This window comes from Dasypus novemcinctus, chromosome 6 (assembly GCF_030445035.2).
Source record: "Dasypus novemcinctus isolate mDasNov1 chromosome 6, mDasNov1.1.hap2, whole genome shotgun sequence".
Lineage (NCBI taxonomy): Eukaryota > Metazoa > Chordata > Mammalia > Cingulata > Dasypodidae > Dasypus > Dasypus novemcinctus.
Window position 1 is genome coordinate 56463741 of NC_080678.1, and position 25705 is coordinate 56489445.

Consider the following 25705-nt stretch of genomic DNA (forward strand, 5'->3'; position numbering starts at 1 on the left):
ATGATTCCTCTCGAGTGCCATCTCCAATTGACCATTAGTAGCGGCCTGAAGCACTAAAGTAAGAAGGATGCCAAGGCCATTTCTGGGCTCAAGGGAAAACAATGCTCCAATTGATTAGTGATGACTTTCGGGAATTGCCGCACGTGTCACCCCTATAATCTATAATACAGTTGAGGAAATTTTCCTACCAAGACGAATGGTTGGGGAAGACAACCAGATTTGGTGCTGGAATCAGTACATTTACCTTTGTAAACGAACAAATCGATTCTCTGATAGCCAGTCTATCTCGGTCAGTTTCACCTGAAGCTGCTCATTCAGGTGAACTGATAAAATGGAGGGTTTAAACCAGCAAAGCTGAAGACCTTAGAACTCCTGATATGACAATGCTGCTTATGTGAAAGGCCCTGTTTAAAGGATCCTGACCCTTTTTTTTTTTTCACTTTAATTGAGGTAAAATTCACATAACATAAAAGTAACCATTTTAAAGTACAGAATTCAACGACATTTAATACATTTGTAGTATTGTACAACTATCACTGCTCTCTAGTTCCAAACATTTTTATCACCCCAAAAGGAAACCCATATCCATTAATCAGCTTTCTGCCTCTATGGATTTGCCTGTGCTGGATATTTCATATAAATGGAATCATACAGCAGGCGGCCTTCCATGTCTGACTTCTTTCACTTAGCATGTTTTCAAGGTGCATCCACATTGTAGCATGGATCAGAACATTATCCTTTTTATGGCAGATTTTGTGGATATACCACATTTTGTTTTTTCATTCAGCTATTGGTGGATATTTGGGTTGTTTTCACTATTTTGGCTATTGTGAATAGTGCTATTATGAACATTCAGTATAAGAATTTGTTTTCAATTCCCCTGGTAATATCATAAGAGTGGAATTGCCAGGCCATGTGGTAATTCTATGTTTAACTTTTTGAGGACCAGCCAAACTGTTCCCTATTCCATATTTACTCAGCGTTAGGTGTTCACTGTATTTTTCCCTTTATCAATTTAACATTTGCCATATTTCATCAATTCTAAGATGCCATCAAGTCAAGATACACCAGGAGGCAGTCAGAATATAGTTCTCACAAATGTGAACTTAGTTGTTCTTTCTGAAGACCTAACAGTGAGAAACTGTAACTTTCAATATTTAAGTTAACAAACCATTTAGGGACCTCTGGAGGAAAGACTATGAGTCCTGGTTGTTATCTGAAAAACTTTCTTACCCATAGAAGAGAAAATGCCATTATCAGAATTTGCAGAACAAGTGTCAGTAGCTTAGATGAAAATCAGAAAGAATAATTCAGTGGAGCACTCTTTTAAGAAATTCTGCAGCACCAAGGTTCTAGAACACATAAAGGACAGATTGGTGGGAGAGGAGACAAAGAATGGACATCAACGACTCTGAGTTAATGAGAGATTCAGGGCCAAATTCTCTAAATGTGAAGATGTTTTTATGAAAGCCTTAGCCAATTTATTCCTCTGGTATTTTCCTTCTTATGTATGCAAAAGATCTAGTTGTAAATAAGTCTAAAAGAACTTTTGTAAGTATAAAATAAACCATTGTGTTATGCTGACACCATTTTTTCTCTCATTGGTAAAATATTGGTGCCTCTTAAAATTGATGTTATCTTAGGTTGGATGAAATATGGTATAATGTACATCCATAACAAAAGAGGAAATTAACAACATGAGCACATTGTAAGTAGGACTTTTTTAAAAATTAATTTTAATTTTTCTTCCCTACTCAGCCCCCCCCCCATTGTCTGCTCTGTGTCCATTTGCTGTGTGTTTTTCTACATCTGCTTGCATTGTGAGGTGGCACTGGGAAACTGCGTCTCTTTGTTGTGTCATCTTTTTGATGGGTTACTTCCGCTAAGGTGTGACCCAGCCCAATGAGGATGAGTCTTGATCCCATTTCTGGAGTCTTTTGTAAGCAGAATGAAATCCAGAGAGAAAGAGAGAACCATCAGAAGAAGCTAAATATCAATAGAACCTGGAAGAGAAGGGAGAGACCAGGAGATGCCACCATGTGCATTGCCATATGACAAGCTAAGGACCAAAGATCGCTGGCAGCCAGCCCAGAATGCCAGTCTTTGGGAAGGAAGCATCGCCTTGATGACACCTTGATTTGAACTTTTTCCCAACCTCAAAATGCGAGTGAATAAATTCCCATTGTTTAACCCAACCCATTTCATGGTATTTGCTTGATCAACCTAGGAAACTAAAACATGGCTCAACCTAATACATGGCATACGGGACATGTTCCCTTAAAAAGCACAATCAGGCTGTGTATTTTCTGCATGATTTTTCAGTAAACCTACAACTTATCTAATGGGGGAGAAAAGCACAATCAGGGATGAGAGGATGGCCCTTCATTATTGACAGCCATCTAAATGCAATAGCCTTTCAAGTTTTTGTCCAGCCCCTCCTGGGAGCCTCAAAATAATACTTTTGTTGTAGATGGTTGCCTGTGAAGACCTTCATTTGATCAACTGTATGTACAGTATTCTTTTTAATTCAATATACACCTATTGTACACTTAATACAGACTAGTCACAGCTCTAGGCCTTCGATACAAAGATCAGTGAGTCACAGCCCCTTTTCGTAGGAGTGTGCAGTCTAGGAAGGGAGAAAGATGTGGGAATAATTGCAGTGCAAAATAGCAAGAGGCATAGGTAAAAATAACAAGTGGAAAAGACACTTAATGCCATCTGGCAGAGCAAAACCTCGGAGGATGTGACACTGGTGCTGGGATTTGAAGGATGAGCGGTTTTCTTGACAGAAAAGGGAGGGGAAGATACACCATCACCAAGCAGAATGTTCAAAGCCACAGAAATGAGAAACAAAGGTAGTTTGGATGTAGGTAGCACCTGAGGCAAAAAGTGGAAGAAGTGGCAGGAGGTGAGGAACAATGAGTCAATATCCAGATTATGAAGGGCCTTCGGAGTGGAACTGAGGCATTTGCATGTCCTCTACAGGTGAAAAGAAGTCACGGCTTTTGCAAACAAGAATCTTTTCTGACCAGCCCTGGCACATGTGCACTGAAGCAATCTGGATTTCCAAAGGGTTGTTTCAGCCCTGACGTTTCTCTTAAACACAGTCGTTGAGCTGTGGTTCCTCACTGTGGCTGGAAGCATAGCCAAAGGTTGTGTTGTTGTGAGAGATTGTGGCTTTGACAATTACAAGCTCCTCCACTGCAGGGCTCTTTACTTACAGGGGCAAAGGCATTTGCCAACACATACTCCACATTTCCATATTTTCCTCATTGAGTAATTGCAAGATGGGCAGTTCCATCTAAATACAGCAAGATTGATTTCATCCCAACGGCCGACTGGCTAATCAGTGGCCTCGTTTTCCAGCCATGTGATTTGGCATCTGACATTGACCCTTACCAAATTAAATAATACAGCACCAATAAATTACCAGCTCATCCCTGGGCTGGTAGCTTCCCTTTAAGTTCCCTCCTGCTTCCTTAACACTTGCTTAGTAATGCCATAGTGTATCTATTCAGGGACCTCAACTGGAATGTATCAGAACTTTACCACAAAGATTTATATGTATGTATGTGTACACATATGTATAAATTATAACATATGTTAATATAAGTTAGACTCATATGCATATATATGTGTGTATATATGAATGAGTTGTCCCATTTTGTGAGTTTTCCAGATGCCTAAAGCTAAGTACTATCAAACCATTTTTGTTTTACATAAATTGAGTCTTTATGGAACCATTTCCAAATGTGTTGAAATGCAGTCAGCCTTCTCCATTCGAATCCCTGCATCTTCACCTTCTGGCTTTTTGCCTTGGACAGGCAGTCTTTCTCAGTCTCAGCTCTCTCAGCTCTAAAATGAGAAAAATAATAGTAACTACCTGATAGGGTTGGTGTGTGAACTGTACATGTAAAGCATTTAATATATGAATTAAATTTTCAAGAAATGGTAACAAGTAAGACTTCATATTAGAATCGATTCTTGAAATGTAGGACTATCATCACAAGCATTAATATTCACAGGATGACTGAAATAGCCGACACCCTAGGGCCTGAAAGGGTGCCTGACTGGCAGGCTTCTTCCCAGTCCTGTTTTTTTTTTTTTTGACTTTTTATATCAGCATCCTTTGCTTTCAGACTATCAGTTGTCATATTCTGAAATCACTGATATATAGAAGCCCAGCAGTTTTCTTTCCCACTCATTGTTCCACTGACAAATCAAATAATCCCCCTTGTTAAGACTCCTGTTGAAGCTCCTGTTGAATGCCCATGCCGGTTCTTCCATGTCTGTAGTAGGTGCTATCTACTTTAGCCAAAAGTCTTTTCTACTGATTTCAAGATTATCTGCTATGTTTATGATAGATGTTATTGCTATAAAGTGATCTCCAGAAAAAGTGAAAGAATTCTCTTTTAATATTTTATGGTTGTGTCTGAGTCACACAGGCTTTTAAGGTCCATGTCTTTAGAGATTTGACAAGGAAAAAAAAATAGTATTGCCTCTTTCTTTTAAGCAAAATATAGCATATAAATAAACATATCTATGCAAAGTTTTTCTGGTTTTAAAAAACTGTAAAGGTGTGTACTAACTTAGTCTCTCCAGGACCAAATCTCAGCACTGTAATCCAGATAGAAAAAAATCAATCAAATGTAGTAAAAGCTAACTTTTAAACAAGCAAATCCTCATGGGCCTTGCCCTATCACTCTCCGTGAAAAAACTGTGTGAGGGAGAGATCACAACTACCACCTTGTAGTCTATGGGAACAGCAGTCCTAAATGACATGGTCTTTGCATTTTTTTTGCAAGAAGTTTGTGTGTGTTTTGATTTTTTTTTAGGGTTTTTTTGGTGCCTCAGTGGCCAAACCATTTCAGAGTCCAAGGTAAATACATTCATCTCTCACTCATGCTCCTTGCTATGAATGCTTATTAGCATCACCCATCCTAATGTTGAGAATTGTTTTTTCCAGGAAATAACATATGCTTTTTTCATCATTTATTATAAACTTGGATATACAAAATAAAATAAATCCCACCCAGACTTAAACTGATTCACCCCTTTTTGGTTCATAAGTAGTAAATACTTCATTTTTAATAGACTTTTAAAAATTCGTGAATTTTATATATTTTATATTTTGAAAAACTATATCCCTCTTATCTTGCTTCTCTGCCACCCTCTTTCCCCCAGCCAGCCCCTGCCCCACAGCTAACTAAACACATTGTATTGTCTCTGCCCGTGGAGGTATTTATACCACATGCTGCTCCCTCTCGATCGTCTCCTGTTCTTTGACTAACACCCTCTTATACATCCTTAAGATCTCAAGCAAAATGTCCAGCCACCTCCCCTTTGATGCTTTCTTTGTCCCAGTGGGCTGGGTTGGGCCCCTGCTTGTGTTCCCATAGCACCCTCTCCTTCACTCTGCCTTAGCCCTTACCCCTGGCTACTCCATGCCAGCAGCTCATGCTGAACTGCTAACTCCTTAAGGACATGGTTCACATCTTAGTCCCCATCTTATCTGGCAGGTACTCAATCGTTTTTTTGGAAAATGATTTCGTGAATATCATTTCCTACATATTAAAAAAAAAAATCACTCTATTTCCTACTAATATATTATGACCTAATTTTGAAGTTTAGCACATTTCTGTTTATCACCATGAATAACTGAGATGTAAAAATATAAGAATGTAAGTGTAAACACTTAGGGTAGGGGAGGAGTTTAGGGACCCTGGATATTGTTTTTCATTGTTTATGGTGAGAAAACTTGATTTCTTCAGGTAGAGCAGCCTTCCCCAGGTGGGTGTTGCCATGACACAGGATGGCCCATGGAATGGCAATTATGATCCCTTCTCTTTTTTTTTTTAAGCAATTTTATTGAGATATATTCACATGCCATACAATCCACCCAAAGTGTACTATCAACTGCTTTCAGTATAATCACAAAATTGTGTATTCATCACCACAATCAATCTTAGAATATTTTTTTAAAAATTTAATCCCCTCCCCCTGTGGCTTGCTTGCTGTCTGGTCTCTGTGTCCATTTACTGTGCATTCTTCTGTGTTTTTTGCTTATCTCCCTTTGCTGTGTCACCTTGCTGCACCAGCTGTCCATGGCACGGGCCATCAGTTCTTTGCAGCACACACGCCAGCTTGCCTTCACAAGGAGGCCCTGGAATGCGAACCCAGAGCCTCCCTTATGGTAGACAGGAGCCAAATCAATTGAGCCACAGCTGCTTCTCTCTTAGGACATTTTTCATTACTCTAAAAAGAAAAATTCAATACCTCTTACCAACCACCTCTCAGTCCCTCTGTCCTTCCCCAGCCCTACATAACCACAAATTTAATTTCTTTTTTTTTTTACTTTTTCAGGTTACAAGTGCTGTTCCCAACTGTCCTGGCCAAATGACTCTTCACTTTAAACCTTTCCTTGTGTGTGGAGGAGATGGATTTACTGAGTCCAACTTTGATGGCTGCATAACTTCTGCCCTATGTATTCTAGAAGCTTTGAGGAGTCACATTTAGTATCATGTCCTTGTTCTCTACATGCACTTTGGGGTTTTGTTTTATAATTTTCTGTGATTTTTTTCTTCTATTTTGCTGAAAGAAATTACTGGAAAACTGTCTCACTTATCATCATTTTTCATATGGAATATAAAATTGATGCTGTAATTTCAATAGTCACAACCCATGCTAGCATAATTCCTTGTACCTTAAACCTTTTGCTACTTTTCTGATTTGTTTAAGGAAAACTAGTTTTTAAGAACACATGACCCTCCAAAGATTTTAATATCAAAGCAAAGTAACAGTTCACATTCTAAAACCTTTATTATCCTTTTGAAAATTTAAATTCCAAACAAAGAATAATCAATTATCAGTGTTTTAAGTCTCAAATGTGTCATCAATATTTTTGCTAACTACTGAACCACAAGATTCCTCTAAACTGTGGATAACAGAGGGTAGTTTTGTATTTCATTTCTCTCCCAAGTTATTAAATGATCCTAAATTATAGCTCATATACATCATCCTCTCAAGAATGGTAGCTTGGAGGCAACTTGATGGACAAAGAAACATCCCTTCAGATTTTCGGGGAATAACTAGATTCAGTTTGACTTTCAAAGTCACACAGTCCATTTTAATCTAAAAAAAAAACAAAACAAAAGAAAACTCCAATCTTAATATGAAAGATTAAAATGGAATAGAGACTGAGAGAAAACACAGTCTCTTTACCCTTTACTATTTTACATTACCAATCCTGTTACCTTCTTTTGCCCTCCAGGATGTGCTGTGGCATTTAGACTGAGTTAAATTTAATGAATTTAACCCAACAGAAAGTGTATTGAACCAGAAAATAGATGCACTTAAAAATAGTTCAATATTTGCCAACCTAGTACTTCAGTGATGTGACCCCCTGACTTGCTGGCTGGAAATTGATCCCTAGCCTTCCAAACGGGCTACTTGTTCCTCATTTGGAAAGCAAATGGTAAGTTCCATTTTATCATTTTGGAAAGAAATTATTGTAGCTTCTCAAACTAAGAAAACTCAACAAAGACTTCTTAACAGTATTCAAATTTCACACTTACATGCACAGGCATAGACAGAACTTGCCTACGTATGTACAGAGTGGGTTTTGTGGTCCTATGGCAAGGTATTATGTGAGTCCTTTTAGCAATCAATTGGTGAAAACCTGAAATGCCTACCTGTGGTTAATGTCACTAATTTTGAAATTAATGGAGTCTCTGGTGTGAAAAAATGAAAAGTTATGAGATTTTTTCATTTTGGCCCATATTTGATTAACATTTATCTTTATTTTGGTTTCACTCTTAATATAGAAAAGTCACTCGACTATATTAACAATTTTATTTTTAATTAACGTAATTCTGGAACCATTTGACTGAAAGTGTCCTGAACCTTTAAAAACAATATTATATTACTTTCAACATATCTCCTCCAAAAGGGGAAAGAATGATTTAGAGAAGTGAGGTGGGTTGCTTAGAGAAAGTAGTCTTCTAAACCATTACTGAAGGCTTTTGATATCTATTCCTCCTAAGTTTGTATCTCTAACAATTCTGCATCCCCTTTGAGAAGACTATGGCAATAAAACTTAACCCTGTTTAATATGTAGATCACTGTTACATTGCTATTTTAATCATTTTGGAAACTCATATTACATTTAGGATCCATCTCTGATAAGACTGACCACTTCTCTGCTGCTCAAATAAAGAAAGAGAATTAATCAAAAGCTTGTGTTCTTATTTTCATTCACCTCTTCTTCTTTGAAAATGAAATGGATATGCGAATATACGGGGCTGGGAGCCATCAGAGAGGACTGTGAAACTGGGTTGGCCAGAATGCTCTAAAAGCCTACAGGGCTAAGGTATTGAATGCCCCTGGGAAAGAGGGGTCAGCACCGTTTAGGACAGTTGTCAAAGTGAATGTATGTCAGCCCCACAGGACCACACATCACCACAATATTTTCAAGCAAGGACCTCTGTTAATCAAGCCAGCCAAAGAAAACTGCTCTGTTTTGAAAGAAGAGTATTCAAGTGAGAAACGGCTTGAGCAGTGGGGTGATTTAATACTTGTTAGCTGATAAATATAGCCTTTGCTGGAATAAAACTTTATGATGCGGTGTTGAAAAGCTTAATTACTAAAATGTCTATGCATGTCTTGCTCAGGCAGCAACAGTGACAAATTATAGCAGTGGAATAGTATTTTTCACCTTTGGCATTTCTGAAGGGGAAAAGTATGTCTAAAAACATCGAGAAAGCAGTAATAATCCCAAGACCAGATATTACCCAGGGAAAAAAAAAGACTCTTCATTGAGTCACCAAGCCTTCTGTGCAAAATGCCATTGTCCCCACCCCACGCCTACCCGCTACCTTGTTAAGTGAATAGAACAAGGTCAATTTTACATTTATCTGGTATTTTACATGTATCCAAGCATGGCTATATATTTCAAATTTTCATCCTCTTAATATCCCTGTGAAAGGAGAGCAGGGAATTCTTACTCACATTTGATAAGTGAGGAAACTGAGGCAGAGAACCTGGCCAACCAAGGTCATATAACGATATGCCAGGACAAGAACTCAGGCCTCCCATGACCCATTTCTATTTAAGTGGCACCATGCTGCTGCCAGATGAACATGATAATTAAAGCTGAATTGAAATATTAGTGGAAACACAGTCAGCACCATGTGGTCCTCTTATTGATGTCTCCTTTCAGAAAGCTAACACTAATCCTGATGTGATATATGCAGGAGTCTAAGATGGAATAAAGTCCCCATAAGTACTGACTAAATGATTTATACTTCCCTTATTCTCATTTGCTGGCTTATTTCCTTCTTTGGGGGTAACACTTGCTATGAAAAATGGCTGCATCCTAACGGTGCTGAATATCTACCCAGCAGTAATTGGTAAGTGAATAGACTCATTCTGCTTTCATCCTTTCCTTCTGGATTCCTCTTTGTCTCCGTTCCCCTTGTTTCATTCTCTCCCCATCCAGTTTCTGCCCTTTCTTGCTCCCTATCTAGTTTTTCTCTTGCCTATTCCTGTAATCCCAATTCTACACTCAGAAAAAAACAGAAATATAAATGCAATCGCATTATAATTCAGAGTATTTATATTTCCTTGTTTTAATATATCAGGTTTTTCCTAAAACTCAAAGCAGATGTTCCTGCTTTTTTATTCAAGTTGATTGGGACAAGCATTATTTTGATTTTCAAAAGTGATGCATGAAACAAAGACTACATCTAGCTTTCAGGGCTCTCACTGCTAATAACCTAAAAAGTGACTTTTAGGGTTACTCACCATCACACATGTGCAAAGCAAAGTACCAGGCTGTGTGGTAGATGCAAGGGAATATAGCCAATAATCCCAACCCCAATATCTAGTTGGGGAAAACAAGCCCACAGAGCAGGAGGCAGGGTCAGCTAATTGTCAGTCTTACAGGCAGTAAGACGCTCAACTCATGAAGCTGGGGAATCCTACAACAAAGTACCATGGTTCCTTAGGAAAGAGGGAAGAACTGAACAGATACAAAGATGCACCAGGCAAATACATGCAGGGGCCTCTCCCCTCAGCAACAGACTTGGGCAAACCTGGCCAACCCCCAGGGATCCCAACTGTGTATTAGTGTGGTCAGGACAAATGAGTCCTTTTATGTGGAGAAGGCTCAGTGGAAAACAGAAGGTGGTCCCTGGGAAGAAGTAAAGCCTCAGCAAACCTCAAGCCAGCTGGTACAGCACTGAGTTCCAGTCTGGAGTGTGTTTACATCCTAACCAGTATCATCCAACCAGGTAAGCCAGAGAAGGATGAAACGGTAATGGGTCCCACATCACCTTCTCAACACAGTAAACATACTTCACTTAGGATTCAACAAATGATCTTGCCAAGGAGAGGGCATCTCTAAGAGAGTGTACATTTAAAAGGTACATAGAATTAAAGAATCCTGGAATGTCCAATCTTAGAAAGGCTTGGAGACCATTAGGTCAGTCATTCTTTTTTTTTTTTCCCCACTTATTCTTTTTTTTAATTGTCTTTTTAAAAAACTGATAAATAGACCACACAAAACGTTCATTTAAAAAGCATAAGAGGTTCCCGTATACCCCACTCCCCACCCCACCTCCACTCCTCCCCCATCAACATCCCCTTTCATCAGTAAGGAACATTCATTTCGTTTGGTGAATATACCTGGAGCACTGCCACACCACAAGGACCATGTTAATGTTGTAGTTTACACTCTCCCCCAGTCCATCCAGTGGGTTATGGCAGGATATATAATGTCCTGCATCTGTCCCTGCAATATCATTCAGGACAACTCTAAGTCCTGAAAATGCCCCATCTCACACCTCTTCCCTCTCCTTTTCCTCAGCAACTCCCATGTAGGCCAGTCATTCTTAACCATCTTGAATTTCAGACTCATTGAGATGCTATGGAAAGTTATGGATCATCTCCTAATACAACAAAAAACAGCTGTGCATATAGGCACATTAGAATTTTTATATAGTTTTCTGGCCAGTCACCTGTTTTGTAAATAAAGTTTCATTGGAACCCGGCATCATTTATTCGTTTGTGTGTTCTTTCTTGCTATTTTTGGTGCTATAACAGCAAAGATGAGTATTTATGGCTATTAAAAACTTGAGCAGACTTTTAGTTGGATCTCAGTTTTATTAAAACAATTCATGAATTGGAGAAACTCCAACCTCCATGATGTACAGAGGAGTTCCACTGAACAAGGAGAGCAACAGGCTTCTTTGGAGAGAACAAGGAAGTACAGTGAGGAAATTTCCATTGGATAATACAGACTACATTTCCTGCTATGATTAGTGCAGGCAGTTGCTCGGTAATGAGGAAGTTAGCAAGCATAATAACCAGGACTTGGTGGTAGCTGGTTGGCTGTATTTAAATTCTGTTTTCTGGGCAGGCTGGGCATTTACAGGGAATAGAAACTTAATCAGATTTTGGTTTTGCTGACATGGGGCTTAGCATGAGTGCTTCCACCTTGAGCCTACTAGACTTTATCACCACAGAGACCATATGGCCTGCAAAGCCTAAATTAGTTACTATCTGCAGCTTTAAAAAGAAGTTTGCTGACCCCTATTTCAGGTGTTACAAACCTCCCAAAATCTATCTGTGGACACTCAGGAGACCATGGATCCCAGGTTTAAAACCTTTAAAGCTCAACCCTATCATTTTATGTAAATAAAAGACTTATCATAGTTCCAAATTGTTCCTTGTCTATACCCCACTGTAAATCCTTTAAGGCAAACAGTATAGTATTGCACTTAAGAACATATTCTCTGGCATTGTGACTTGTGTTTTCATCCAGACTCTCCTTCTTATTGTGTGACCTTGAGGCATTTAAACAGTCTTACTTAGCCTCTTTCTGAAAAAGGAATTAATAGTAGCTATCTCATGAGATTATTCTAGGCCTAAGTATATATAAAGGTTTAGAAGAGTGCTTAAAACACATTAAATGCTTAATAAGAGCAGAGAGAGGTGGAGAAGGAGGTAGGAGGAAGAGAAAGGATATATAAGCACATCTTTCTGCTGGTGCCTCAGAGGCCCCTGTGAAAACCAGTTTTCTCTAGAACACTTGAGTTGAGGGTAAAGAGAGTCTGTGTATTATAGCAAACCATGATGAAACTCAAAAGCTGAAAAGTTCCAGGTTGCATCAAACCTTCATGTGACAGAGTAACACTGTCTGCCTGAGACAACTGTGGACTGCGTTCTCTTTTCCTGTTACAGTTGGTAAGATGATACTTTTCACTTCTGGGAAGACTGCGGACTAGAAAAACACAGGACTCTCTTCACTCCCAGAAAAATAGCTAGAGACAGGCAGAAACCACATGGAAAAATATCTAATAGGGTTTAGGACACCAGGGAAAGGATTGACATGCCCAAAAGAGAGAGGCGAAGGAAAATAATCTGGATGGCAAAACTGAGTTAAGAGCCACAGCTGCAATTTCTAGCACCCTCCCCCCATGCTATAGGTACTTTTGAATTCTCAGGCCTTGGGATTGGCAGCTACAGGGATCCACTACTCAAAGAAAGGGGAGCAAAAAGGACACAACCTAAGGCTGACTCAGCTTTTGACCTACAAATTTAGTCTGTTGTGTCCCACCAGACCGTCTGGGCCAGGTGAGACCATGCCATTCTTTCCTTGGGAGCCTGCACGGGACTAAAGAGATACAACCATCTCAATCTTCCTCTTTACTGGCCAGGACTGGTTGTAAGGATGCAGAGAGGAGTGGAATTACTTCATACCCAGGAAAAGGAATGGGACTGCCAGCAAAGGTTAGAGAATTGCCTCTGAGAAAGTTTGAATTATGAGGCTCTTAGCCTCCAGGGAGGATCCTCTATCACATTGATCTGGTCCCTGTTGCAGCAAGCACACTCCAACCAGGCATCGAACTGAGAGGACTGCCAAAGAGTGCCAAATGCTGGCAGACCAAAGAAGTGCACGTGAGGAAATTAAAAATAAATAAGAGAGGCTTTTTCTGGCCTTTACAGGATCCCTCACCAAGGCCCTAGGAAGTGGGTCTATAACCCATTACTGGGCCCAGGACCCAGTTTGGAGCAACTAACAGGGATAATTCTAAAGACCCAGAACAGGTTGAACCAAGAATCAAAGAACAGTAGTAACATATAGTCTCCCACCACTAAAGTCCTACAAAAGAGAAATTGAGTGTCTGAGTAAACTCACTGCCCTAATCAGATACCTAGACATTAGCAAAAAATGGAAGAAATGGTCCAAGAAAAGGAATATACCAAAGCCCCAGAAGAGATGCAGGATTTGAGACAACTAATCAACAAGATGCATGCAAATTTCCAAAATCAAATTAATGAGTTGAAAAACAATATGGCTAAAGAGATAAAGGACACTGAAAGCACAAAGAATTTGAAAACCTGATTTTAAAAAAACAGGAATAAAAGACAAGATAGATGAGATCAGAAACACATTAGAGGCATACAACAGCAGACTCGATAGGATAGAAGAAAGAATAAGTGATAATGAAGACATAAGAGCTGAAACTGAAGAGAGAAAAGAATGGGAAAATATAGAGCAGGGACTCAGGGAGTTGAATGATAACATGAAATGCAGAAACATACATGTCATGGGAGTTCCAGAAGGAGAAAAGAAGAGGAAAATGGCAGAAGCAGTATTTGAGGAAATAATAGCTGAAAATTTCCCAGCTCTCACAAAAGAAATGAACTTATATGTCCAAGAACCACAGTGTACCCCAATCAGAATAAATGTGAACAGACCTTCTACTCAGACACATACTACTCAGAATGTCAAACATCAAAGATAAAGAGAAAATTCTGAGAGCAGGAAGGGAGAAGCAAACCATCACATACAAGGGATGCCCAGTAAGACCTAGTGAGGATTTCTCACCAGAAACAGTGGAGGCAAGAATACAGTGGTATGACACAATTAAGATACTGAAAGAGAAAAACTACCAACTGAGAATTATTTATCCAGCAAAATTTTCCTTCAAATATGAAGGTGAATTTAAAACATTCACAAACAGAAACTAAGAGTTCATTAAAAAAAGAATCCTCCTTTGCAGGAAATATTAAAGGAAGCCTTACAGCATAAAAGAAATATGGGAGAGAGAGGCTTGGAGAAGAGTATAGAAGAAAGAACAGCAAACAAGTACAAAGATGAAAATAAGATATGACATGTGAAGACAGAATAAAATGGTAGAAGTAAATAATGCATTTACAGGAATATCACTGAATATGAATGGATTAAACTTCCCAATCAAAAGATATAGGCTGACAGAATGGATTAAAAAAAAAAAAAAAAACATGAGCTATCCATATGCTCCTTACAAGAGATTCACCTTAGACTCAGGTTTACAAATCAGCTGAAAGTGAAAGGTTGGAAAAAGATACTCCACACAAATAGTAACCACAAAAGAGCATGGGTAGCTATACTAATATTGTACAAAACAGATTTTAAATGCAAAAAAGTTATGAGATATAGAAGGCCATTATATATTAATAAAAGGGCCAATCCACCAGGAAGAAATAAATCATAATTTTCTATGCACCTAAACAGGGTGCCCCAAAATACATGAGGAAACTCTGGCAAATTGAAAGAAGAAATAGACATTTCTATGATAATAGTTGGAGACTTCAACACACCACTCACACCATTAGATAGAATAAAGAGACAGAAAATCAACAAGGAAACAGAGTACTTGAACAATATGATAAACAACATAACAGATATGTACAGAAAGTTATACCCAAAGTCAGCAGATTATACATTCTTTTCAAGTGCCCATGGATCTTTCTCTAGGTCACAGTGCAGCTCTCAATAAATCTAAAAAGACTGAAATTATACAAAGCACCCTCTCAGACCATAAAAGAATGAAATTGGTAATCAAAAATAGACAGGAAAATAAATTCTCAAATGTGTGGAGTCTGAACAACACAGTCCTAAATAATCAATGGATCAAAGAAGAAATTGCAAGTGAAGTGAGTAAATATATTGAGAGAAATGTAGATGAGAACATACGTTATCAAAACTTATGGAATATAGTGAAGGCAGTTTCGAAAGAGAAATTTATATCCTTAAACACCTGTATTGAAAAAGAAGAACTAAAATCAAATACCTAAGTGAACTGGAAAAACTAGAGAAAGAACAGCAAACCAATCCCAAAGCAAGCAGAAGAAAAGAAATAATAACATTAGAGCAGAAATAAATTAAATTGAGAACAAAAAATAGAGAAAATCAACAAAACCAGAAGATGGTTCTTTGAGAAGACCAATAAAATTGACAAACACCTAACCAGACTAACAAAAAAAGAGAGAAGATGCAAATAAATAAAATCAGAAATCAAAGGGGCAAAGTCATAACTGACCCTACAGAAATAAAAAGGATCATAAGAGGATATTTTGGGAAACTGTATGCCAACAAACTAGACAATCTAGATGAAATGTACAAATTCCTAGAAATGCACAAAAACCTACAATGATGCTACAAGAAATACAAGAACTGAACAAACCAATCGTATTTAAAGAGATTGAATCAGTCATCAAAAATCTCCCAAAAAAGAGAAGTCCAGGACCAGGTGGCTTCAAAGGTGAATTCTACCAAGCATTTCAAGAATTAACATCGATCCTGTCTAAACTCTTCCAAAAAAATTAAAGAGGAGGGAAAATTACCCAACACACTTTTTGAAGCCAACATCACCTGTATTAGTCAGCCAAAGGGGTGCTAATACAAAATACCAAAAATCTGCTGGTTTTTATAAAGGGTATTTATTTGGGGTAGGAACTTACAGATACCAGGCCATAAAGCATAGGTTACTTCCCTCATCAAAGTCTATTTCCATGTGCTGGAGCAAGATGACTGGCAACAACTGCCAGGGTTCAGGCTTCCTGGGTTCCTCTCTTCCTGGGTCTTCCCTCTCTCCAGGCTCAGGTTCCCTGTTTACCCCACAAGGTCAGCTGTAGACTATGAGGCTCTCTAGGCTTTGACTCTCTCCACAGGGTCAGCTGTAGACTATGAGGCTCTCTAGGCTTTGACTCTCTCCACAGGATCAGCTGTAGACTATCAGGTAAATGGTTCTGTCTCTCCGTGAGGTTTCTGCCATGTCTAAGGAGCCATCTCTAGTCCTTCATGTTCTTCTCCTGGCTCAGGACCTCTCTTCCTGGGGTTTGCTTCTCTTTCCTCTATGAGCTTAAGCTCCCATAGCTCCAGCTTAAGGCTTCATCATCAAACTCCAACATCAAAAACCCAACATAAAAAACTCTCAACTCTATCCTTTGCCATGCCTTTTATCTCTGAGTCCCCACCCACCCTTTGGTGGTTGGGTACTCAATGCCCTATTAATATGGCCGAATCAAAGGCCTAATCATAATTTAATCACACCTAGGAACAGACCAGATTACAAAAATAATCCAGTATCTATTTTTGGACTTCATAACCATATCAAACTGCTACATCACCCTAATACCAAAGCCAGATAAAGATACTATAAGAAAAGAAAATTACAGACCCATCTCTAAAGAACATAGATGGAAATTCTCAACAAAATACTTCCAAATAGAACCAACAGCATATAAAAAAGACTTATACACCATGACCAAATGGGATTTATTCCTGGAATGCAAAGATGGTTCACCATAAGAAAATCAATCAATGTAATATTCCACATTACAAATTGAAGGGAACACACACACATGATCATCTCAATTAATACAGAAAAGGCTTTCAACAAAATCCAGCATCCTTGATAAAAACATTTCAAAAGATAGAAGGAAAATTCCTCAGTATGATTAAAGGCATATATAAAAAACCCACAGCCAACATTTTACTCAATGGGGAAAGGTTGAAAGCTTTCCCTCTAAGATCAGGAACAATACAAGGCTGTCCACTGTCACCGCTGTTATTCAGCATTGTACTAGAAGTTCTAGCTAGAGTAATTAGACAAGAAGAAAAGGCATCCAAATAGGAAAAGAGGAAGTAAAACTCTCACTATTTGTGGATGACATGATCATATATTTAGAAAATTCTGAAATGTCTACCACAAATCTACTTGAGCTAATAAATGAATTCATCAAAGTGGCAAGATACAAATATCAACACACAAAATCAGTATGTTTCTGTACTCTAGTACTGAATGACATAAGGATGAAATCAGGGGGAAAAATCCATTTACAATAGCAACAGACTCAAATGCCTAGGATTAAATTTAACCAAAGAAATACAGGAGCTATATGCAGAAAAAAATAAAATAATGCTAAAAGAAACCAATGAAGATCTAATAAAAATGGAAAGACATTCCATGTTCATGGATTGGAAAACTAAAAATATCATGAAGATGTGACTCCTACCTAATCTGATTTATAGATTCAATGCAGTACCAATCAAAATTCCAAGAGCCTACTTTACAGAAATTGAAAAGGCAATTACCAAATTCATTTGGTGGAGAAAGTACACCTGAATAGCCAAAAAACATTCTGAAAAAGGAAAACAACATGGGAGGAATTTCACTGCCTGATCTTGAAACACATTACAAAAGCTACAGTGATCAAACAGCATGGTATTGGCATAAAATAGACACTTTGAGCAGTGAAATAGAATTGAGAGTCCAGAAATAAACCTGCACCTCTACAGTCAGCTGGTTTTTGACAAGCCTACCAAGTACACTTTACCAGGACAAAACAGTCTCTTCAATAAATAGTGCTGAGAGAGCTAGATATCAATAACCAAAAGAATAAAAGAGGATCCCTATCTCACTCCCTATACAAAAATCAACTTAAAATAAAGACCTAAACATAAAAGCAGTACCATAAAACTACCAGAAGAAAATATAGGGAAATATCTTAAAGACATGGTGGCGGGGGTGGTTTCTTGGACCTTACACCCAAGGTATGTGCCACAAAATTTTAAAAAATAGATAAATGGGACCTCCTCAAAATTAAACACTTTGTACCTCAGAGGACTTTGTCAAAAGGGTGAAAAGACAGCCAATTCAATGGGAGAAAATATTTGGAAATCACATGTCCGATAAGGGTTTAACATCATGATATATAAAGAGATGCTATAACTCAACAATAAAAAGACAAATGACTTGATTAAAAAATGAAAAGACTTGAATAGACATTTGTCCAAAGAAGAAATACAAATAGCAAAAAAACACATGAAAAAAATATTCAACATCACTAGCAACTAGGGAAATGCAAATAAAACTACCATGAAATATCATTTCACACCCATCAGAATGATAACTACGAAAAGGACAGAAAACTACAAGTGTTGGAAAAGATGTGGAGGGATAGAAACAATTATTCATTGTTGGTGGGAATGTACGATGGTACAGCCACTGTGGAGGACTATCTGGCAGTGCCTAAAGAAGTTGAATACGGATTTGCCACACAACCAGGGAATACCCCACTATGTGGGGTATATATCCAAAAGAACCGAGAGCAGTGACATGAATAGACATCTGCACATCAATTTCATAGCAGCATTATTCATGATTGCCAAAATTTGGAAACAACTCAGGTGTCCATCAACCAATGAATGGATAAACAAACTATGGTGTACACACACAACGGAATGTTATTCAGCTATAAGGAGAAATGAAGTTGTAAAGCATATGACAACATAGATGAACCTGGAGGACGTTATGTTGAGTAAAGCAAGCCAGACACAAAAGGATAAATACTGTATGAATGCTCTCCTATGAACTAAATATACTGTGTAATCTCATGGAGTTAATAACTTGAATATGGGTTACTAGAAAATAGAATGAGTTTAGAGAATGGAAAGCTGAGGGTTAAATTGTACAGTTTTGGTAAAAAAAGATGTGCGTCCCAAGGAACAGAGACCCTTGCAAGCAAGATAGTCCCATCCATCTGCTCCAAGGGATCTATGACCCCCTCTCAATTAGAAATGGAGTGGGCATCACCATCCCAGAATCCTCAAGATTGGGGAATGAATGATGGACTAGAGTAGACTTACTCCTATTCTACTATAAATTTGCTGTGATTCTAGCAATGAAAGAACTTTGATTATTGATGTGGTGTCAGTGGCCACTTGAGATTTTGAGGGGAGGAATAGGGAAAAACAGGGATAATATGGGGACATTCTTGGGACTTGAGATTTGTCCTGAATGACATTTCAATGACAGATACAGGCCATTATATATCTTGTCATAATTTACAAAATTGTGTGGGAGAGAGTGTACACTACAATGTAAACTATAATCCATGCTTAATGGCAATGCTCCAAAATGTGTTCATCAATTGTAACAAACGTACCACACTAATGAAGGATATTCTTAATGCTGGAAAATGTGGGAGGGTTTGGGAGCGGGGTATATGGGAATCTCCTGTATTTTTTATGTAACATTTATGTAATCTAGGTATCATTAAAAAATTTTTAAAGTATATTTAAAAAAATAAAGCTATACATCCTCCCAAACCTGTATTAAATGCTAGTTGCTAATTATGATACTTTATTTTTATCATTCAGTTTGTATATTTTCTTATTTCTGTAGTGATTTCTTCTTTAATTCTTTGAGTTATTTAGAAAAGTGTGCTGAATTGCCATATATTTGGGGATTTTATACGTATTGTTTTCTAATGTAATTATATTGTTGGCAGAGAACATGCTCCTTATGATGTTTATCATTTAAAATTTATCGAGACTAGTCTATGTATCAGCATATGGTTTATATAGTGCATATTCCATGAATATTTGAAAGGAACGTGTATTCTGCAGTTATTAGGTGTCATGTGTGGTAAATATCAATTAAGTAAAATTCATTTATATTATTTTTTATAAAAGGATGTGTCTTAATCTTTGGAAATGAACAGAAAATGTGAAAGCCCAGTGTAATGTTTATAACCAGCAGTACTATTACATGGGTATGAAAGTGGTTTAAAGGAAAAGTCTAAGTTATGCATATTACTAAAAGGAAAGCTAAAAAATGTAACATGGAAATGTATAGCATAGTAAAACCACATGTGAAGTATGAATATGGGTAAAATTGTATATATAAGGCCTTTTTCCTTTGAAGCTGAACAAATGTATGTTAATACTACAAAATGTTAATATCAGACAAAAAAAAAAACCATTATGCTAAGTGAAAGAAACCAGACACAAAGTACTACATATTGTATGGTTCCATTTATATAAAATGTAAACATAAATCAATTTATAAAGATGAAATTAGATTAGTGGTTATGTAGGGCTGGGGAAGGAATGCTAAAGGGTGTGGAGTTTTTCTTTTTGGAGTAATAAAATTGTTCTAAAATTTTTTTGTGGTGATGAATGCACAACATGGTGATTATACTAAAAGCCATTGATTATACACTTTGGATAGCTCATATGGTATGTGACTATATCTCAATAAAACTCCTTAATTTAAAAAAAAAAAGGAAAAGGTGGAAAAGGTGGTTTGCTCTAAAAATGTGGTTTGGAGAAAAAACTAGGAATGGTAGTTGCTAGCAGTTGGGGTGCTGTAACGTAGATGTATTCTTTGCAACAAACAGTCTCATTTTCTACAGCAAGCATGTGCGCTGAATGCAAAGAGGTACATGCTTGGATTGAATTTTGCTGAAGATTATTTAATCTCTGAAATACTGTGAAAACTGGAAGTGAGTTATTTCACATTCTTAGTGTGTTTGCTTAACTATGCAGATTTATTTCCTGTCTTTGGCCTTCATTTCCAAAAACTTCACTCCTGGTAGATTTTATGACATCTGGTGGCTGTATCACATCCTTAATCCACCACTTATGAGATTCGTGATCTTAGACAAGTTTCTTATGTCTCTGAGCCTCATGGTCTTCATCTATAAAATGGGGAAACCAATTTTAACTCCTTAGGGTTATTCTGAGGATTAGAAAATATATATGTAAAGTATTTAGCATTATGCCCCGCACATAGAAAATACTCAATAAATGTTAACTAGTAGAAGTTAGTCATATATGGCTAAGGAAAATAACATCCTTTCCAAAGCATCACCGCATTTATAGGTAGCTTTAGACCTAGCTAAGAAGCCAGTTCAAAATTTGTAAAACTCATCAGGGACTATATTGTGGCTTCAAGGGCCACTGAAAGTTTGGCCTCAGTCTTTTTTTTAACTTTTGAGTGAATGAATGAATAAATGCTATAATGGTCTATTGCTATGCTCCTTAACAAACAAATCTTGCACAGAATCCTGTTCTCTCCCAGCCAATCAAGTCCTCTCACTACCTTAATACTTCTCACATGTAATTGTTCAAAATCTGCTTGTCACCCAAACAACGATATCCATAAAATCAAGTCCCGGTATTTAGGAGGTACTCGGTAAATATTTGTTGATGCAATGAATGAATTCAACTAATTAACATTTATTATGTTAATTTCAATAAGTACCAGGAAAACATTGCTAAGACAGAATTATCCCACAGACCAAAAATGTACCAACCTTTACCTCAATTGAGATAACTACTATAGTATCCACATTATCCACATTCTCCTTGTGCAATTTCTATTCAGTCAATAGGTAAACTCAGAAAGTCCTTATGCTATGCTGCTTTCCATTATTTAGGGCACGAGAGTACCTGTACCATTTGAGCTACCTAATAAATTTGTACTTCCCTTCACACCATTTCTGTCCATGAAGCTAGAAGTCTAAGCAGAGGAATGTACCAGCATAGAAAAGCCTGCTAAGTCTGTTTTATGACATCCTACCTGAAAAGCTGGAATTATGTATATTGAAATTTATTAAAACTACAAATAATTTAATTACCTGGAGAAAGGAGTTAAGTGAACTTCATTTTAAATGATTATTTTGACCAGAAATCCTTTGTTGTATCAACTCTTGGATTGTTCTTTCTAGCTTGCTTGGTTCACTTTTTTCTTTTTCTTTTTTTTTTTTCAGTGTATTTGGTATAAATTGCATAATAAAGTCTGAAGAATCTTGCAAAGGCTTAAAATTGGGATTTCATTAGCATCCAGTAAACTCTACAGTGGCATAGATTTTTTGTCTTTTTTCTTCACTTTGGAATCTACAGGGCCCAGAACAGTCCCTAAGCCATAATGAGTGAATGATTCAGGAACATTCAGACCATCAGCAAATTAGGAAACTATATGATATAAATTGAAAATGTAGTGAAAATAATAAAAAACTGACCATTTCTGAAGTCTGACAAGATACAAAAAATTTTTAACATCCCAGTCTTACTTATGAATATGTACAGTAAATTCCACAAAGATGGATTATATCCAACCTATCTAAAATGTATCCCTAAAACCTAGCACAAAACCTGTCACATGTTCAGCCCTGAATAAATTTTTGTTAAATGATTAAATGAAAGAATGAGCATTCTAAGTGAAAATGAGCAGTACATTTTAAAAGACCCAAGAGAAACTATGGTAGAAATAGAAGGAGAATTTACAATGCACCTGTCAGTGTAGCTGGTGTGTGTGTTGGAGAGGGGGAGGGAGGGGAACGATGCCTTCACTGTGCGAACACTCAGTGTAGCTTCTATAGTGGTGTGTTCTGCTGTGGGACTAGTCACCTACCAACAACATGCAGTCAGGTTTTATCGGCTAGCATTTTTATTTTCTCATTTTTTTTCGTTATTAGCATAAGCTGTAAGTAGGCAGCAGTTAGGCCTAGAGTAGGACCCACTACTATGAGATAGTCACCAACCTCAAATTTGTACCATGTAGTTTAACCATTATAAGAAAGAATGTTTATTTACCTTTTGGGAAGTAATCAAACTATTTACTCTGAACCCAAAGATTATTAGTCAAAAAAAAAAGAATGTTAAAGAGATCATTGCTGGAGGAAAAAATTGACAAATGTCACTCAAATTAATAAAGTTTACCATCCTGGCTGAACAGCACTCTAGCAAATTATTGTATTATGGGAAAGAGCTAAAAGTGTGTACCTGTAATCAGGAAATCCATTCATTCAATAAACCACATCAAGTTACAATAAAAGCCTTTATGTTTTCAATAGAAGCTGAAAAATTATGTAATAACATTTAGCATACATTGCTGGTAAAACCTTATGGTAAATTCAGAAAATGGAGATGCTATCTCAGAGGATTAAAGAATATTTATTTTTAAACCATAGTATTACAATTAAGAATGAATAACCAGTACTACCTTCATTAAATAAGGAAGAAGTCAAAGGTTCTCAAATCAATGTTCTGAAATTTCTAGGGAATGCATAAAAGTCTAGATGAATTTCAAGGCTGCCACCAAAGTGGGGACTCAAAGTGATTCTGAGATTCAAAGGTCTAGAGATAATCTGACTATTTGCATTATAAAATCAAGGACATCAGTACAATGCAAAGAGAAGCATGCTGGATGGGGTCTGGGCATGGAGGTTGAATGAATATCAGCACTTGCCTGCTATTTACTAATTTAATTATTTGTTCTCTAGTCTGGGGTCCCTCATATTGTAACCTGAATGAGAAAACACACCCTTAAGTATTTGGCAGAGAACAGGCATTTTGTTTACAACTAACTCTGAGGGCTCAAGAGATAAAAAGTAATGATAGGTAGGTAGCGGGTAGCTAGCTAGGTAAAACAAGTCAGAGAATGCAAATGTGGCTAAACCAGAAGAGATGAAAAATATATGGAGATTTCTGCCCTACTTATTTTTACATCTTTTCTATAAGTTTGAAGTAATATTAAAATAAAATATACCCACCCCACACACACACACAAATAATTGAGAGACATATCCCAAACAATTGTAATCTGTAGACCATCTGAATAAAAATCACTGGGAATAATTTTTCAACATTCATTTATTCAATCAATATTTATCAAAGCCTATTCTGTACTAGGCTTTCCATTCAAAGCACTTGGGATATGACAGGGACCAAAACAGATGGTCTCTTGCCCTCACAGTGACCACATTCAATTTAGGTTGACATAAAATGCAGATTACCAGTCAGAATAGGCTGGCGAGGAAGGCTAAGACAGACTCCCAGCTGTAGGACCCAAGAATTTGCTGCCAGAACCATTGTGTTGAGTGAGTGCCTTGTTCTGGACTGTGCACATTCGCAGAGAAACCATCTCTGCCAAGTGTCTGGTGGGAAGGGCTTGGAAGTGGCTTGAATGTGGCTGAAGCAGGTGCCCGGGAGAGTGAGCAGAAGAGGAGACTCCATAGATGATCAGGGCTGGCCCCATTGTAAGACCACCAAGTATGGGAACCCCTCCTTGAGGCTGATGGTGAATGTGTGTGGACATACTCTGTGTGAAAGTTGTGGGGATTGACTGTTTGTGGGAGGAGCTGGAAATTGTCCTGAGTGTGGCACTTCACTTAGAAAGACCAACTTCAGGATACAACTCTGACAAGGAGGTTCAGATTCAGAAAACAAAAAAGGACAAAAGATATACTATAAAAGAAAAGACTTTCCTAGTCTGAAAGAATATGATTTTCTGGAAGAAGTGCAAGGAACTGCTTTCAACTTGACAATGGGGATTTAGAGAAGACCAAAAGGAAAATGGAGATATATCAAAAGGAAAACAAGGATGCCATTCAGAAAAATAAGTTAAACCTGATTTGGGTACAGGAAGAATTGGAAGAAGCTTTAGAGGTAGAGCAACAGGGAAATGAACAAAGAAGACTATGTATACAAAAAGAAGAACTTTAGCAGCTTCTAAAAAGGAAGAATAGCAGCCCTTTTTTTGATGAACTGAAGTTCTGATCTCTCTATCTGCTTTTGGCTCAGCATGAAGACAGATCTACCCAGTTGGAAATGCAGCTTGAGAAACCCAAAAGTATAAAACCAGTGATATTTTCCACAGGCATCAAAATGGATCAACATATTTTTGTAGCACTTACTCAAAAGCTTGAAGAAGTTGTATATGAACACTGACTACTGCAAATAGAGACGTGGACCACAGGTTCCTGAGCTGGAAATGCTAGGAAGACTTGGGTTCTTAAACCATGTCAGACTGCCTCTCCACAGGGCCCTGCTGGAGACTACACCTCTCTTGCTTGCCTCAGAGAGCTACAGGATGTATTCAGGGGGCTTTTCCAGCAGCCCAGTTAACCTTTATTTCTCATTTGTAAGACTTGGACCTTGGATCCAGGAGCTAGCAAAAGTAAAACAAACTTGTAAAATTCTAGCCATATGCAGCAGCATAACAGCACTACTGCTAGCAACTGTGTTAAAGTAATGTTCAGATCTAAGTTGAGTAATATAGTGGATATAGATTTGTGAAAAAGATTTTTTTATACTTATACTTTTCTAAGCAGGACTGAAGCAGTAAGCTTTGTCTGATGGAACATATGAATAATGCGCCTATGTATCTTTGAGGTTAACAGACAGACTTGTAAAATCTTATTAAAAATAAAATTAGACTTTATATTTTAAAGATGCAGATTACCAGAATAAGCACCAGACTAACTAAATTAGAATCTCTAGAGAAAAAAATCCCAAGAATCCGCATTATAAAAAGGCTCCTTCCTATATGCTGCATATACACATTAATACAGTGTTTTTCAAAATACGGGCTTTGACCCATAAATTGTTTCTAATAACAATGTAGCTGGCCAAGAAGGTTTTTAAAATTAAAATAATAGAAAAGAGGGAAAAAAATAGAACAGAAAAAGAAAATCAGAGTGCTGATACGTAATGAGAGTAGTGACTGTAGGCCACTTTACTTTCAGAGGCCTGGGCAATAATGTAAACTGGTTTTCACATTGAAGACCACTGCTAGAAAAT

General features: G+C 37.5%; 1 protein-coding gene and 1 pseudogene across 1 annotated transcript in view; both read left to right on the forward strand.

The window, feature by feature from the left end:
* Positions 1-8236, forward strand: part of RNLS (renalase, FAD dependent amine oxidase) — a 412797-nt gene extending 404561 nt beyond the window's left edge. Inside the window, exon 7 of the mRNA XM_058298840.2 lies at positions 6367-8236. Within this exon, the coding sequence (XP_058154823.1) occupies positions 6367-6519 (153 nt within the window). The 3' untranslated portion in view covers positions 6520-8236. The remainder of the gene's footprint in view (positions 1-6366) is intronic.
* A 15853-nt stretch (positions 8237-24089) lies between these two features.
* Positions 24090-25030, forward strand: LOC101417904 (CDK-activating kinase assembly factor MAT1-like; annotated as a pseudogene).
* The last annotated feature ends 675 nt before the right edge of the window (positions 25031-25705 follow it).